The sequence below is a fragment of the Ammospiza nelsoni genome, chromosome 2 (assembly GCF_027579445.1).
Source record: "Ammospiza nelsoni isolate bAmmNel1 chromosome 2, bAmmNel1.pri, whole genome shotgun sequence".
In the NCBI taxonomy this organism is placed as follows: Eukaryota; Metazoa; Chordata; class Aves; order Passeriformes; family Passerellidae; genus Ammospiza; species Ammospiza nelsoni.
Genome location: NC_080634.1, coordinates 426,013 through 442,212, shown reverse-complemented (window position 1 = coordinate 442,212; position 16,200 = coordinate 426,013). Strand labels below are relative to the sequence as shown.

At 47.5% G+C, this 16,200-nt stretch overlaps 2 protein-coding genes across 4 annotated transcripts in view; one reads left to right on the top strand and one right to left on the bottom strand.

Moving 5' to 3' along the window:
• Positions 1-4,515, top strand: part of EVA1C (eva-1 homolog C) — a 32,927-nt gene extending 28,412 nt beyond the window's left edge. Inside the window, exons 6-8 of one of the 2 annotated variants that reach the window (XM_059466175.1) lie at positions 2,164-2,235; positions 2,865-2,957; positions 3,750-4,515. In XM_059466175.1, coding sequence (XP_059322158.1) covers positions 2,164-2,235; positions 2,865-2,957; positions 3,750-4,147 — 563 coding nt within the window. In that variant the 3' untranslated portion in view covers positions 4,148-4,515. Of the gene's footprint in view, positions 1-333; positions 985-2,163; positions 2,236-2,864; positions 2,958-3,749 lie in introns of those variants that run through there. The other variant, XM_059466176.1, reaches the window with a different exon arrangement.
• A 3,484-nt stretch (positions 4,516-7,999) lies between these two features.
• CFAP298 (cilia and flagella associated protein 298) lies at positions 8,000-16,144 on the bottom strand. Of its 2 annotated transcripts, none has more exons than XM_059494063.1 (7): positions 16,126-16,144; positions 13,436-13,603; positions 12,227-12,294; positions 10,267-10,425; positions 9,807-9,938; positions 8,484-8,579; positions 8,000-8,398 (listed from the first exon to the last, which is right to left on the bottom strand). In XM_059494063.1, exons 2-7 carry the CDS (start codon positions 13,599-13,601, stop codon positions 8,288-8,290), a joined length of 732 nt encoding a protein of 243 aa, XP_059350046.1. In that variant the 5' UTR covers positions 13,602-13,603; positions 16,126-16,144; the 3' UTR covers positions 8,000-8,287. The 2 variants fall into 2 exon arrangements, with proteins under 2 accessions (XP_059350046.1, XP_059350045.1); XM_059494062.1 differs by lacking the exon at positions 16,126-16,144 and adding an exon at positions 14,565-14,907.
• Positions 16,145-16,200: the final 56 nt, after the last annotated feature.

Sequence of the window (16,200 nt, the reverse complement as noted above, 5' to 3'; positions counted from 1 at the left end):
TCCATTCATTCTCCTCACTAGAGGATGCCTGCTAATCTGATGCTTCCCAAGATAATGCAAATAGACCTGCCCCTGTAGTGACAGGAACTCAGCAGAGCAGAGCAGTTTTGTTCTCAGGGCTGTACCACACTTCAGAGTATTCCTAGCATGGTCAGGAGGTGTGAAAAAACCCCACACTGCCCACCCAGTGTCAGCAGCTGTTTAGGGGGAGTGTGTCTGGCTGCTTTCTTACACTGGCACTTCACTCCTGACAGCAACTGGGAGGTGCTGCTTTATTGAAGTGTCAGTGCCCCCAGTGCTCTGCTCAGCATCATCTCCTCCTGTCTGTGCCAGGTGGGAGCTCCTGGCTCTGGCTGAGCCTGCATTCAGGATCAGGGAACCCTCTCTCAGGAAACAGCCCCTGGTGTGGATCAGGGAATGCTCTCTCAGGACACAAGGTTCCCTCAGCCCCTGCTGTGGATCAGGGAATGCTCTCTCAGGACACAAGGCTCCCTCAGCCCCTGCTGTGGATCAGGGAATGCTCTCTCAGGACACAAGGCTCCCTCAGCCCCTGCTGTGGATCAGGGAATGCTGGAATGCTCTCTCAGGACACAAGGCTCCCTCAGCCCCGTGGTGTTTGGCACTCCCTGCATGCCAGAGTCCCTTTGTGGGCTGCCTTTAGCAGGAGGTGACTGACTCCTGTCTGCCAAAGCAGTGCTGGAATACAGATGTGATTATCTTAATAAACTTTCCTGTCCTGGTCGCAGCTGTTCTGTTCAGTGACCTGATGTAGCCTATAGCAGTCAAATCCTCACATCTGAAAGGCACCACAATGAACACAAGCAATGCAAGCAGCCAGGGGCTCTTTCTGTCCATGCCATTCTGAACTAAACATTCCCCTGCAATAAATATTTGAATACACAGGGGAAAAGAGCAAGCAAAGCCCTGGGGAGCTCCCCTAGGAGAAGGAGCATCAGCACAGGTGAAGGAGCCCCAGGCCACAACAGGAGCTTTGCACTGGAGAAGGTGCCTCCTCCCAGATGCTGTTCACCACACAGGCATGCTGCTCAGAACAGCCAGGGCTGCAAATGCAGCCTGCAGGCTGGAAACAATCCTGCTCCTGTCTGCCCCCACACTAAGGAAAGTACTCTGCTGCTGGAAAACAGCTACAACTACCACGAGGTACAGGACAAAACAGAAATGAGCTTATTTACCCCTTGGATCTGTTGGCTCCACTGCAAACAGGAGCGAGGACTCCCAGAAGGATTCCTTCATCAGGAAAGGAAGCAGCTCTGACTTTGAGCCCACACAGAAAGAAAAGCTGTGCTCAGAAAGAAGTGCTATTTTTAGTTGTTTTCCAAGTGAAAACTATGCTAAGCTGCAAACCTCAGTCTCCTCTGTTCCATTTAACTCTCTCAACACTATTTCTTGGCAAATGTTTCTATGTGGGATAGAGGTGAGTGTCATACTTGAAATTTCTCCCTTTTTTACCCCCCTGTCAGTCTGAAAATCAATCAATCAGCCTTCCCCAATAGCACAGGAACAGGTGCCAAGGTCTGGGTGCCTGAAGGAGCCACTCATCCATTACAGAATATGTGAACTCTCAATGCCTCTACAATGCACCTCCTTGTAGTTCTTTTAATTACTTGGAGAAGACTGGACGCTTATCAAGGGAATAAAATAATGCAATGAGAAAGATGCAGCTCATTGATTCCCATCCTCCCCACCTTCCTCAGCAACTGTCCATCTCAGAGCTTCGCAAATGACATCACGCAAGACTTCAGCATTTATCTTAGAATGACAGTGAATTATCCTCATCCAAACCCAGTAACTAGATGCAACTCAGCATTGGCTGTAGCCCAGTTTGTGCTCAATTTAGAGGCCAGTTTCGTCTCCATGCACTGGCTGGCACACTCCTGAGGGGCTGAGGACAAGGGGCAGGGTGCCAGGCTGCATGGAGATGTTCCTGCAGCAGGCAGGGTGTGAATCCAGTCACAGCCCAGAGCTGCCCTGGCTGCACACAAACCACACAGCCATGGAAAAGAGCTCCAAGAGTGAGTCCAACCTTCAATTCCACTCTCAGAAACCCAGTTAACAAACCCAGGGTTAGCAGTGGGACTCTTCATTAACTGGGGAGAGGGCTCTTAAAAATCACAGAACACAATTTACCTTTTGTCTCTGCAGTTCCCAAATTCATCCTGACAGCAGTCAACCCCCCGGTCCCTGATAACAAGTCTTCCATCAACCAGAACGATGGTAGGTACCAGCACAGACACAGGGTTGGGATGGAGCAGTGCAAACCCTGCTGAAAGAGCTGCTCTTCCCCTTGGAGAGCAGAGGACAGGCTGGGAGTGGGGTGTGAGCACAGTCCTGCAGGAAGAGTGACCTGCCCAGCCTGCCCAGAGCCAGCATGCTGGGGAGAGTAAAAGTGAAATTGCAGCTGTTTCAGGGTGGAGAGTCTTTTACAAGTTATGCCGACAACAGCTCTTCTCCAAGGCCACAAAGTTAAGGATGAGCCTGATGTGTGTCCCCAGTAACAGGAGCACATGGCATGGTTAGGCTGGAAAGGCCACTGGAGAACTGTGAAGCTTCCTGAAGTAAAATTATTTCAGAAACCCCAGTGGGAATAGGCACAAGGGGTTTCACTTGGCAATAGACTCTTTTAACTGAATTTGCCATTTTCTAGATGTTTGATATTTTCAATAATTTGTTATTTCTATTTATTTAACTTACCGGCTGTTGTTTGGTCCAGTGTTCTGCAGCTCCCTGAGCACAGCACTGACCTGCCCGTGTTTTGGGTGGACTTGTTAGCTGGGAAGTTACTGGGTTTATAAAATATCAGTTTAGTAGCTTCATTGAATTTGCGTTACCTCCTCGTGTCACAGGTGCCGACCTTGATCCAAGGGAATCGAGACTCCCAAAGAAAGATGGGACTGTTGTTAGCTCCAACTACTTGGCTACATTTGCATACATTAGAGGTAGGAAAATGAGGCTCACATTGTTTGGCCCACTGGATCATAGCATTGTGGGAAAAGGGGGGATCAACTCCAAAGGTTACAAGTAATCCCATCTTTATGGTAATATTACAGTATCATCACAGTCTTGTGGATGAGACAATCCCAGCATAGTTGATATTCAAGGAATATTCCTTGCCTTGAGGGATTCAAACTCTCTTAGCAACTGCAGCCAAGATATTTTTAAGTTTTCAATGGGGACTGTTGGTTTTTCAGTACTTTTGAAAACCCAGCCCTGACCTGTGAGAGCACTGGAGACATCCATCTTTGGAAAGGCTGCGTTGCATACATACATGGGTCATCAAGGAGTAACAAAAAGGAGCAAAAAGCCATCCAAAGCCAGCCTTCTCTGCTGTGAGATGAAGCAGGTTCTGTGACTTAGCAACACTAAGTGCCAAGGAAGAAAAGTGCTCCCTCCTCACCTGGCCTGGAGATGCTGCCGAGGCCCTGCAGAGCCCAGAGCCACTCTGCTCATGGCCCTGGTTGTTCTGGCAGCATGGCTGGAAACACCAAACAAGGTGTGCAGAGTTCTGGCAGCTGGCTGAGAGCAGCACTGAGCTGCTCACAAAGGGCTGGGGCCATGCTGTTATTTGACAGTGCTAGAACCAGAATGGATTTTTGCCCAGCAGCTGGAGAGGCAGAGCTGGCAGGGTCGGGCTGTGTCAGGAGTTTGGGTGCCCTGTGCCCATGGAACACTGGGGAATGGCTGCTGGGGCAGTTTGCACAGTGATTAAGGCCTGGCTCTCTTGCCTGCAGATCACCCTGAAAGGCTCGCTCTGCTCTTTGTGTCCAGCGTTTGTGTGGGGCTGATCCTCACGCTGTGTGCCTTAGTGATCTGCGTGCTGTGTCCCGGGGACATCCGCAAACTGCACGGGAACAGCGATCAGCTGGTGCCACGCAGGGCCAGAGCCCACAGGAGCACTGAAGCACAGCAGGAGGAGGAGGAGGGGGAGGATTCCTCCCTTTCGGACACCCAGGGTGAGACAGACGGACTGTACAGACCTCCGTACTCAGGGTATAACTCGGCAGAGGCAGCGGAGCTGGCCGAAAGGATCGAGCGCAGGGAGCAGATCATACAGGAGATCTGGATGAACAGTGGCTTGGATATGACACCCCCTAGGAATATGAACACATTTTATATCAATGAACAATAAATGGCTTATTTTGGATGGCACTCTACCCCTTTTTAAAAAAACAAAATGTACCTTCTGTGAAGGAACATTCCTATCAGTGAATATAATTATTTGTAAAATAAAAAGAAATATATACAATAAAAAGAGGGTTTCATACCCTTGACTGTCAAGAAATCCTTCTGTGAAAAACACTCTACAGTTTTAACTAATGGTACAGATTACTTTTCACTGTAATTTACAGTTTCACTGTAACTGCCAAATGCATGTCCAGGAATATTAAAGAAGGTGGAAAATATTTAATCAGATGTATTCAACCATCAGAACAGACCTGCCCAAGACGAGCTCCTGCTGCTGCCTGTGCTGGCCCATCTGTGAAGGACGAGCTCCAAAACGGCTGCTGCTCTCATGAAGGACTCTCAAAGTTACCACACGCCAAGAATACTTCACTTAAGGGAAACACTGGGTTCATTTTCCTGATCCTAAAGCAGGGTTAGAGCCAGCAATTCAACGCAGGTCATATTCTCAGGATTTGTTATCAGTTCACAATCTTCACTTGAAAATTGTTAGACTAGTCAGATTTGGTTTCAGTTAGAGAGAAAATTAAATCAGTAATGTGTCTAAGCTGAAACCAGAACAGCCTTCCTGTCTTAAAAATGTCTCCAATATTTTTGCTGCAGCCCACAGGGAATTTACTGAACAAAAGGAGGAAAACTGTCACTTCCTACTGGTAATACTTCATGGGTTCACTGTGCTTCTCCACTTAGATGCCGTGTGCCCAGGTAGAGCGTGGTATGAAACCCTTGGAAAGAAAACAGTGACGTGGCTTGTCATTTCCTGCTGATACACAGTGAAATTAATCCTGGAAAAACTTTAAAGGGAGGAAGGGACCTTGCTCAGATGACTAAGGCACAATCCTGTGCTCAACTGGAAAAACCTCAGCAGCAAGCAGCATCCTATCAGCGGAAGGAAGAGAGGCTGAGGGGCTGGATGGAGGGCTGAGGTCACCAGAGCACTGGGAAACTGCAGGAGAGGCCAGCACAGCCCAAGAGCCTGGCTGCAATCCCACGGCTCTCCCCTTGAGCAGGAATTCATCACAGCCTGTGCTGGGCACAATACTGATCAGCGGGTTTAGGTCAGGAGAAGCCCATGCCTTGGTCCTGAGGGTGAAGAAGGTAAATTTGCCTTTGGGGAGGGCCCTGGGCCAGATCTGGCTCCTTCCTTCTGACTCACGGGGCAGGTGCCACCCACCGCCAGTCAGATACAGAGGACTGATCTACATCCCAGCAATTCCTCCTGCTGACAAAGCATGCTAGTGACAAAAACCTGATCATCTTTTCATGGAGCGGGCTGGGCTGAGGGCAGGGGCTCCCCAAAACTCTATCCTGGTTAAACTCTCTTTTGGAAAGCCTGGGGCCCACAGCCCAGCTGATCTTTTTCGGAAGTTATCTGGCTGGCAGTTAATGTTTATAGTCACTAAAACCTGCGCATTTTCTTCCCTCATTTTTCCCTGGGAAGCCTCAGTGGGGTTTCAGCCCATAAGCAGACATCCTAACAAAAGCTGGGAGTTACCTTTCCTTCACTTTACTCAAGACAAGGTAAAGTCAGGATGCCACCTGGAGAACACCTGGTCCAGCCAAAGAGGGGACTCCACAACCTTTCTGGGCAGCCCGTGCCAGTGCTCAGCCACCCACACAGTGACAGAGTGTTCCTGAGGCTCAGAGGGACCCTCCTGTGTTCCAGTTTGTGTCCATTGCTTGGCTCCGGCCACCGGGCACACGGGCGCTTTCCCCACTCTGCTCACCCACTCCTCCATCCATCCGGTACCTCTCGTTGGGATTGCCAGCTCACACCTGGGTCTTCACTCCTGGTAACAAAACTGCAGTGGCAGCACATCAGCAGAAACCTAAGGTTAGTCCCTTCCTTGGGCCAAAACGTTTTGCTTTTCCCAGCTCCCAGTCCTCTCCTTGCTTTTACAACCTTGGAGGAAAGACATTTTATATCACAACAGTGATTTAACTATGAAACAGTGATTTAACTGATGACCTGATCCCCTCCTGACTTTCCTCCTGCCTGCCACCACTCACCAGCAGGCAGACAGACAGAAATTCCTCCAGGTGCCAGAGAAGCATCTGCTTCCCAAGATGGAGCATTTCACAGACACTGGGAATGTGTTTAGAGGGGAAAACAAAGTGCAGTGCTTCATAAGGCATGCCTGTCTAAATGGATCCCCAAACACAGTGACAGACCCTGCCCAAACCCCAGCACCAACTCAGCAGGGCAGGGAAGCAGCTTCTGCTCCAGGCTGGGAGGTCAAGCCTCACTCAGCATCTGCTCCTCTGACTGAACTATTTATAGTTCTGCATTCGAGTTGCTATTTCATTCTTTTTGCATAAACTTTCCAGGCTAATTGTGGAAAGCTGTCAATTAGTGGCTCACCTCATTTCCAAATACTCACTGTTCGCAGCAGTCAGAGTCAGAATGAAGGTAAACATAAAAAAATCTGATAAACAGACATGGAATTATTTGAATCTTTCTGAAACAACACCCAAAGTATTCAGCAGACAAAACAGAAAATTAATGAGGAATGCACTTCTGTCCCAAGCCCTAAAAACCAGCAGCTGCAGTGCCACAGCTGGAACCTCTCCAGGCTGAGGGCTGAGGTTTTAGCAGTGTTCTGGTGTATGTCTCCTTGGAGAGAGAATGGATTCCCTCCATGGAAGGGCACAGCTACTCTCAAACTCCCAAAAATAAGTGGTTTACAAGAAAGAAACACCACATACAGGTTTGCAACTTTGCAAAACCAAAGTTTTGTCTATCTCATTATCTCCTTGGACAGTAAATACCCACAGGCTTTCCTCAGTTCCAGTACTCTTCAATCATTTCCCAGTGAGTTCATTCCATTTCAGCCACAATAAATGAATCCAGCAGAGCCACAAACGCTGTTGTGACAACTCCAAAAAGCATCAATGCTATGGAGAGTTCGCTCAGCTAAAGAAAAAAACAGCACCAATTACATCAGAGAACAGCAGTCAAAGGGGAGCAGAATCTGTGTTAAACGTTTCCTATGCGTGCTTTTCCCTTGCTTTCAGGGAGGAAATGAGAATATTATAAGCTCCAGGACATTGATTTTCCTCTTAGGAAGTGGAAGAACAAAGTGTTTTTTCAAGAACCTTTTCTGCCATGTGAAATAATTCCAAATAAGTTTTAAATTAAAAATATTTGAAGTTTTTTAACTCAGAAATGCTGATTTTTTCCTGTAGTAAAAAGTCATGTTACTGTAAAGTTGAGATTCAAGAAAAACTACCAGACACCAAACTTCCCTGAAAGTAAAAAGATAAGTGATTGCAGTAAAAGCACCACGAATAGTTCACTGAATGGCATTCATTACCTGTTCTGCATCCAGTCTTCAAGCTGCAAGTTCAGCAAACACTTGGCTTTCAACTTGATCGGTGTCTCTTCAACCAAACTCATACAGAAAATCATGATGATTTTTTACTTCCATCCTAAAAGATCTGGTCCTATTAAACTTGGGTTTATCCAGTCTACCTGCAAATGATGCTTATTTTTGTACACAAATTACTGTCAACCTCTATATACCAGCAAGAAAAACTAAACCCAAAGAATGAAAATGAAGCACGAGGATGTCACTGGTGTTTATATAAAAACATTTCCTTTAAACAATTATTAAGAAGTTAATTCATTTACAAATTACAGTTTGGAAAGAGCTATGTTGAAATGTGAACAAGCACATAAAAAACCCTTCCATCTCCCTGGATTAGTCAGGGGAAACTGATTTCCTATAAAATAAATTACCTTCTCCAATAGCAATGCAAGAGTGAGAAGAGAGTATAAAGAGCACTCTGAACACCACCAAACACTCCAGTGCATATTTACTACATCTCTTACCTATGAAACAGATTGACACTTCCATATCAAAATTACAAGTTTCAAATAAAATGCCAAACATCAGGAGAATCTGTTCAATTCTTTGCAGAGGAAAGTGCTGCTGCAGTCACAGAGAAACAGGAACATTTATTGAACATTTAAGGCCACAGAAGTGACACTTTCAGCTGCTGTCTGAGGAATCTACCACACACAACACAACTCCTTGCTGCAAACAACAGCATCAACCGAGCAGCTTAGGAAGGGGTGTGCAGAGCTTCATCTTGGACCCCACTTGATGTCTTTGACACCGTGAAACTGCCTTTTCAGAGCATGGTTGTCTGCCCACTCCGCATTTAGGAACGAGTCGTCGTCCTCCTCCTCCAGTTTCTGTGGCAGAGAGGGAGGGAGGCAGTGAGGGCACAGCCTGAGCCTGTCCTGTCACAGCAGCCCAGCACCACAGGCACACACCCACCTTCAGCTCCTCCTGCTTCCTGTAGTAGTACAGCATCATCTCCTTCTGCTCCTCGTGGCTGAGCACAGGCTCCCGCCCCGGGGCTCCCTGTCCTTTCTGCAAGGGAAATGGAAAATGCTGCTGATGGCTCTGGTGATACAGAGCAGAAGCTGCTACACAGAGACAGCAAAAACCTCTCTTCAGACAGCTGGATTGCTCAAATTTAATAAGGTCCCTCAGGACAGGAAAATAAATGCTGAGAAACTGTGGCTGCATTCATACAATCACACAATGGTTTGGGTTGGAAGGGACCTTGAAGATCATTTAATTCCATCCCCGTTGTGGGCAGGGACACTTCCACTAGCCCAGGGTGCTCCAAGCCCCATCCAGCCTGGCCTGGAACACTTCCACGGATCCAGGGGCAGCCACAGCTTCTCTGGGCACCCTACGTCAGGGCCTCAGCACCCTCACAGGGAAGTGAGGGCTATTTTATTTTTTCATCTCTGTATCTGGATCATGCTGTGAATTCTGTGGACATCAATGGAAGATGCAAACAGGATTAAGTCTATTTTACATAAATTTCCACTTTAAAAGATACAATACATCTGTTTTAAGGTCACTCTACATATTTCTTTAGCTCCCCAACTAATACAGACACAGCATGGCATAGGATTCAGTAAAGCAGGGAAGTAAGGGAGCTACACACCACTAGAAATAAAAGGGAATTTCTTATCCAGGCCACTGTGCCCCTGGAAGAAATGAAGGGCAAAGCAGAAAACTCGTGCTGTCAGCAAGTGCAAGCACAGCATCCTGCACGGAGATGGTGGATGCTCTCAAGAACAAACAGGTCTGAGGCAGTTTGTTCTTTGAGCAAGTCCTTCAAGTAATGAAACAGACAGCATTCCTGGGGGGCTACACTGCAGGGGCTATTGAGAGGCCACACCACTTCCCAGTGACCCTGGGAGCAATGAGAAAGCAAATCTGATCTAAATCAATCACCTAAATCCACCTGCCTTACCTCTCAGGGATGCACTGCAGAACCCACTGCAGGTGGCAAGATTTGCCATAAAACTTCCCAGTTTGTATTCCCTCTATTCTTTAAATACCTCCTTGCCGTACTTCACAAAAACACCATGGAGCAAGAAACAGCAACTACAGTATGTAACTGACAGGCTAAAGAGCTACTGAAGAAAAACTCCGAGTATAATCCATTCAAACCTTAAAGCAGATGCACAAGCTGGAACTAATCTAATCCATTTTATACTTCTATGGACAGTTCTCTTCCACAGAGAACAGAGAGCCAAGGGTGAGGAACTTGTAGAGCAACCACCCAGCAATACTCACTTTCTGGATCTTCACAATGATGGTTGTTTTCTCATTTTTGCCCACATAGTCAGAGAGCAACTTTGTTTCTTCTAACTGCTTTCCTGCCCACCACAACTGTGCTTCTGATTCTTTTATAACTTCAGTTCCAGCCTGTGACAAAAGAAACAAGGTGAAGAGTTGGAGGATATTGTTTCTTGGGTTTTTTTTTTTTTTTTTTAACCAGATTTTTTTTCAGGGGAAAAATAAAAATCTGTCTGGAATTCCTAACATGAAGTGTAACTTTACTCCTACATATTTCTCCTCATATTCATCTGTGGCATTTTTATTTATATTCCATTCAATCCTGATCTAATATAAACACTTTGGGACACAAATTCTCCACGTTGGAGGTGAAAACAACTTTCACTGACGAGATGCAGAACAGCACAGGCCATGTTTAACCCAGGACCACACACAACGGGAATACATTACTGCGTACATGAGTTCCTGCCAAGTCTTCTTTATCCTCAAACTCCATCCTGATGGGATCATGGGGAGGCAATCCCATGGGATACACGATCAGGACAGCCCCTCGGAGCTGCTCCAAGGCATCCTTCACCGTCTCCATGTCCACACACACACCGGCCTGAACTTGTTTCTGAAACACACACAGGGATCAGCGGCAGCACAGGCAAACCTGTCTGAAACACACACAGGGATCAGTGGCAGCACAGGCAAACCTGTCTGAAACACACACAGGGATCAGTGGCAGCACAGGCAAACCTGTCTGAAACACACACAGGGATCAGTGGCAGCACAGGCAAACCTGTCTGAAACACACACAGGGATCAGTGGCAGCACAGGCAAACCTGTCTGAAACACACACAGGGATCAGTGGCAACACAGGCAAACCTGTCTGAAACACACACAGGGATCAGCGGCAGCACAGGCAAACCTGTCTGAAACACACACAGGGATCAGTGGCAGCACAGGCAAACCTGCAGAGAGAGTGGTCAGTTCAAAAGTTAAATGATGGGACATCTGAGCAGAGCCAACAGGCTGCACAAAAAATTTAGGAGTGCAAATCTCCTCACTGGAATACTGACTTGGGAGTACATCTCTCACCTCTGGCCCCTCTGTTTAGCCTGCTCATGTGGGGTGGGGGAGAAAACAAAAAGGGGAGATCTTCACTAAACTGTGAGGAGACAACTGCCCCTGGAACACAGGACTGAAAGCAGGACACGTGTGACCACAATACCAGACAGGGCTGCTGGGGCTCCAGGCACTTGTGACTCATGAACGTGATTCAAGCCAGCAAAAGTCAAGTCAGGAATGGAGAAGGGGCTTAAAACTTGAGAAAAAAAATAGAGCACATGTGAGCAGAGGTGCAAAGCCTGGCAAACTGCACAGCTCATGCAGAGAACTGTAAGAACAAGTACTTGAGATCATTCCAAGCCCTACTGCAAGGACAAAGGAGGAACATGACACATCTGGAAGAACAGAAATAAAGGTCTTCCCTGCGGATTTAACAGTTTCTCAAGTACTGAGGTAAGGGAATGTTGCCTCCTTGTGGACGTTCTTGATATGGCTAACTGGCCAGTACAACCCCAAATACACAAGCATGTTTGTTCTTGTTTGTCTTTATAAACTGGCAAACCAAACAAACCACTTTCCAAACTATCCTTAACTCCATTCATAAATGTTCCTAAATTTGTGTTTCAAAGCCATACGAAGGCTGAAACATCACAGAGAGCACCTAGAGGTTTGGCACTGTGAATCTGAATGCCTGAGAGCACCGTCCCATCAGGGCAACCCTTGTGCTTGTCTTTGCACACACCCACTCAGCAGGACTGAGCTGAGTGCAAGTGCAAGTCCAACCAAGGCCTAAGCCCTGCCAACCCTGGAATCCCAGGCTGGCCTGAGCTCTGAGCACCCTGCTCCAGGGGAAGGCGTCCCTGCCCATGGCACTGGGGTGGCACTGCACGAGCTTTAAGGTCCCTTCCAAACCAAACCAGCTGGGATTCTGTGATAACCTAAGAGATTAGAACACATTTTTCAATTAATTACACATAAAAGTCAAAAGACTTCGTTAACTCCAAGAACAGCACAGCATGCAGTTAATTTCTCACCAGAAAGCACAACAAGCATTCACCCAAAGAACACAGCAGTAGCAAATTGCACGGATAAAACTGAATGTGATTTAATGGTTCCACATGGGCTGGGCTGCCAGCATTCCCTTGGAGTTTGGATCTGATTCCTTAACCTGCTGAACTACTTGCCAAAAGCCTTAAAGAAAAACATTAACCAAAATGTCAGGTCTTATTAGACTGTTCACATCACCTCATGGCATTTCTCAACAACTGTCAGCCCTTGCACCAAAAAAAGTCTGATTTTACTTCAGATGCCCAACTCCACAGCACTTACTAGGAAAGCCCCACGCATCACATGAGCAAACTCACCTTAGAGATTAATGCCTTGGCTTCTTCTATTGTCTTCTTTATAACTTGCTGCATTTTTTCATTTGGAGCTAAAAGTAAGAGAGATATCTCACAGTCTATGCTTACTGTAAAGAAACCAAGCACACATCCTGTGCAGACTCCATTGTGAGCAGATGAAACAGTATTGTATCATAAAGCAGAGTTACATAGTTCATTCCTGTATTTCCTACTAACTTAAGAAATAAGCAGTATTTTCCATGGCACAAACAAATGGACTTTTCCCAAAGAATGTGACTGGTACTTGCCCCTGGACCCCTGGAAGTGTTCCAGGCCAGGCTGGATGGGGCTTGGAGCAGTGTGGGCAGTGGAAGGTGTCCTTGCCCATGGCAGGGGAGTGCAAGTGGATGAGCTCTAAGGTCCTTTCCAACCTAAACTATCCTGTGATTCCATGGTTCTGTGATCTGGAACTTCACTTGGGACAAAGGTCCTCAGTAGAAAGCAACAACCATAACCCCATAATACCCTCCACAACAATCCAAGGCTCCTTCCCTGCTGGATTATTGTGGGCTGTACAGGCACACATGCTTTAACTGGGCAAAACAGCTTGCAGCTTTCTTTTCTAATTAAAATCTCAATCTAACAAAGAAGACAGTTTCACAAATACACTGTACATTTCATATCACAGTTATCTATTTCAATTACTACAAAAAGCCTGTCCTCAAGAACAAAATCCAGCTAAAGCATACTGATTCCCATCTTATGTCCCACTTGGGTGCATCATCTGATGGCACCTGGTTTGGCTCACATACACACCCTGTTCAATTTTCTAACTTGGTCAATATCACAAGGCTCAACTCCCACTTAGAAAAACATGCTCCGTGAATCTGAGCCCCAGTCAGTGAGAAAAAAGGAGAAATAGTAGAAAAACAACCTGTTAATGTATCTTGGGAGTCCCCGGAGAAACCCAGTTCTCGCATTTACAGATGGGGAGAGTAAGCTGAACTGGAACAGTCAAACTGGCTCCTGGTGATTGGTGATATGCTGAAGAGAGACACTGCTCTTAAGGCTTGTTAATCAGCATTACCCCAGATTCTGAGCCAAGGCAGAATTCCTACATGTGGAACTTACAGTTCAGCTACCCCACTCCAGAATCAGGGATTTGTTGCTCCCTGTTATATCATGGATTGTCCGTGCCTGTAGGAAAGAAACAAACATTGACATTTGACTTACCAAATCCATTTCTTCGCCCCATTTCATCCTTCCTGAAGACGCTCCCACCACTTGGGACACACTTCTCTGCCCACTCGTCCTTTAACTTCAGCTCTTCAATCTGCTCATCTGTCAGTCCTTGCATGTTGTAAGGTAAGGAAATGCCATGCTCTGCCAGCTCCTCCATCTCTTTAGAGAGTTTAGAGAACAAGATTAAAAGCCTCTGTTACTATAGTCCATTTAAAAAAGCCTTTCACATGATGTACATGCAGGGAAAACTTGCCCCTAGCTTTTAGCTTCCAAACAGGTAGATTCAGGGAATAAAGAATAAGGGATATAAACATACATATATAGATAGGGATCGTGTAATTATGTTGAAATTTATACATTTTACGTAACTATAAAACAATGTAACAAATTACACATGCAGGGATACAAACCCTCATGGTACTTAGTGGCTATAAACCTTTTCTTTTTGGTATTTCCCTGGTCAGATTTTTTTAAAATTTCAGACTAGCATCAGTTCAGCCTCAGACAGCCCACAAACACCGTGGCTGTTGCACGGCAGCTGTGGGTGGGCTGCAGCCCCAGGTCAGGCTTACCTGACACCAATCTCTGCTCTCACAGCCCCACGGCGGGGTTGGAAATGTTTTTTAAAGCTGCCTCGGAAGCTGCTGGGCAGGCGGGAGCACCTCACAGTGCTCTGAAGGAGGACTCTGGACAAGGGACCGTAGCCAAGGGCCTGGCATGCCAGGACAAGGGGGAACGTGTTCGAAGCGCCACAGGGCAGGGATAGATGGGATACTGAGGAGAAACGCTTCCCGCTGTGAGGGTGGGCAGGCCCTGGCACAGGTTCCCAGAGCAGCTGTGGCTGCTCCCAGAACCCTGGCAGTGCCCAAGGCCAGGCTGGACGGGACTTGGAGCACCTGGGACAGCGGAAGATGTCCTTGCCACGGCAGGGGTGGGACTGCGAGAGCTTTGAGGTCTAAACCAAACGATTCCGCGATTCCGATTTAAGCAGCCGCTGCCGGCACACGCAGCGGGACAGGTTTCAGCGCTTTGCAGGGCCCTCACTGGACACCGAAGGCGGGAATTCGCACCGAGCCCGCCAGGAGCGGAGCCGCTCCCGCCCGCCGCGGCCCCGCGGTACCTGCGCACAGGCGCTGCACCTTCAGCCGCCCGTTGTGGATGCGGGCCACCAGCGGCGCCAGCTCGGCCAGGCGGGCGCTGCCCGGCGCCTCCAGCAGGAACTCGCTCTCGCCGCCGCGCTTGACGTGCAGCCGCACCATGGCCGGCCCGGGAGCCCCCTCAGCAACGGAGCCGAGTCCCTGGATACCAGCGGCAGGGAGGCACCGCGGGCACCGGCCGCGCCCGCCGCTTCGGGGGGCCCTGAGGGCGCGGGGGGCAGCTGCCGCCCCCGCCGGTAGCACCGGGATCCTTCGGGATCCGCAGGGATCCTTCGGGAGGCTCCGGTCCCGCAGCAACGGCGCCTCCGCCGGTGCCGCCGCTGCTTCCCCTTCCGGCTTCCCCGTGAGGGCACGGGAGCGCTTAAAGGGTCCGCGCGCCCTGCCCCGTGTGGAGAACGACCGAATGTCCCGCTAACTGCAGGTAGGGAGTTTAATCACCTCTTAAATTAATTGTTTTAATTAGTCATCAGCTATATTTATATAATTTATAAGTAGCAGCTATATTTATGTAAATTATAAGTAGTGGTACTTCCGACCACTCCGTGAGGGCACGGGAGCCCTTAAAGGGCCCGCGTACCCCGCCCCGTGAGAGGAACGGCAGAACGTCTTACTAATTGCAAGTAAGGAGTTTAATTACCTCTCCAATTGATTGTTCTTATTAATAATCAGCTATATTTATATAAATTTTAAGTAGCAGCTATATTTATATAAATTATAAGTAGTGGCACTTCCGACCACCCCGTGAGGGCACGGGCGCCCTCAAAGGGCCCGCGCGCCCTGCCCCGTGAGGGGAACGGCAGAACGTCTTACTAATTGCAAGTAAGGAGTTTAATTACCTCTTAAATTAATTGTTCTAATTAATCATCAGCTATATTTATATCAATTATAAGCAGAGGACTACTCTTAAATTACGCTCAGTTGGTATTTAGCAAAGTTGTTACAAGCTACTTCTGTGAGGACAGCCTGGGAAAAGGCCTGAAACGTTCAGTTTTGATAAACTAACTCTGATATTTCCAATGAACAAAGCCCAGGAGAGAAAGAGGGACTGGGGAGGTTGGACATCTAGAACGCAGAATTTATGGATCACAAGAACACTATGCAGAAAAAAACAGAGAAAAACTCCGTATATGCACTGGAAATTCCCTACTAAAGGGAAAGATACAAAAAGACTAAAAATACGCACTAATTCGCATAAGAAGTGAGAAATAAATTACCAATAAATGACAAAATACTAATTAATTAAAGATAATGATGTAATTTAGAACCCAAGAACACTGATGTCTTGGTTTACTAAAAATGTTTAACTAAGTGAAAAAGTTTGGTATCAGTGCCCATGTGGAGGCCAGAATTCTGTCAGGCATACGGCCCCCAGCCAAGAATAAAGGAATGCCTAACCTGCTGACACTAAAAACATGGCTGTAGAGGGTTTAATTTATCCTGCTGATTCAGGAGGATTTGGTAGCATGGGGGCACAGAGAGAGAATGACCACCCAGGCCATAAGGATGGGAATATTTCAGGCATACCTGGGTGTCCTGGGGGATACAGCCATGGAAACAGAGTCCAGGGACACGTGGGCAGCGGGTCTCACCTCCATCCTC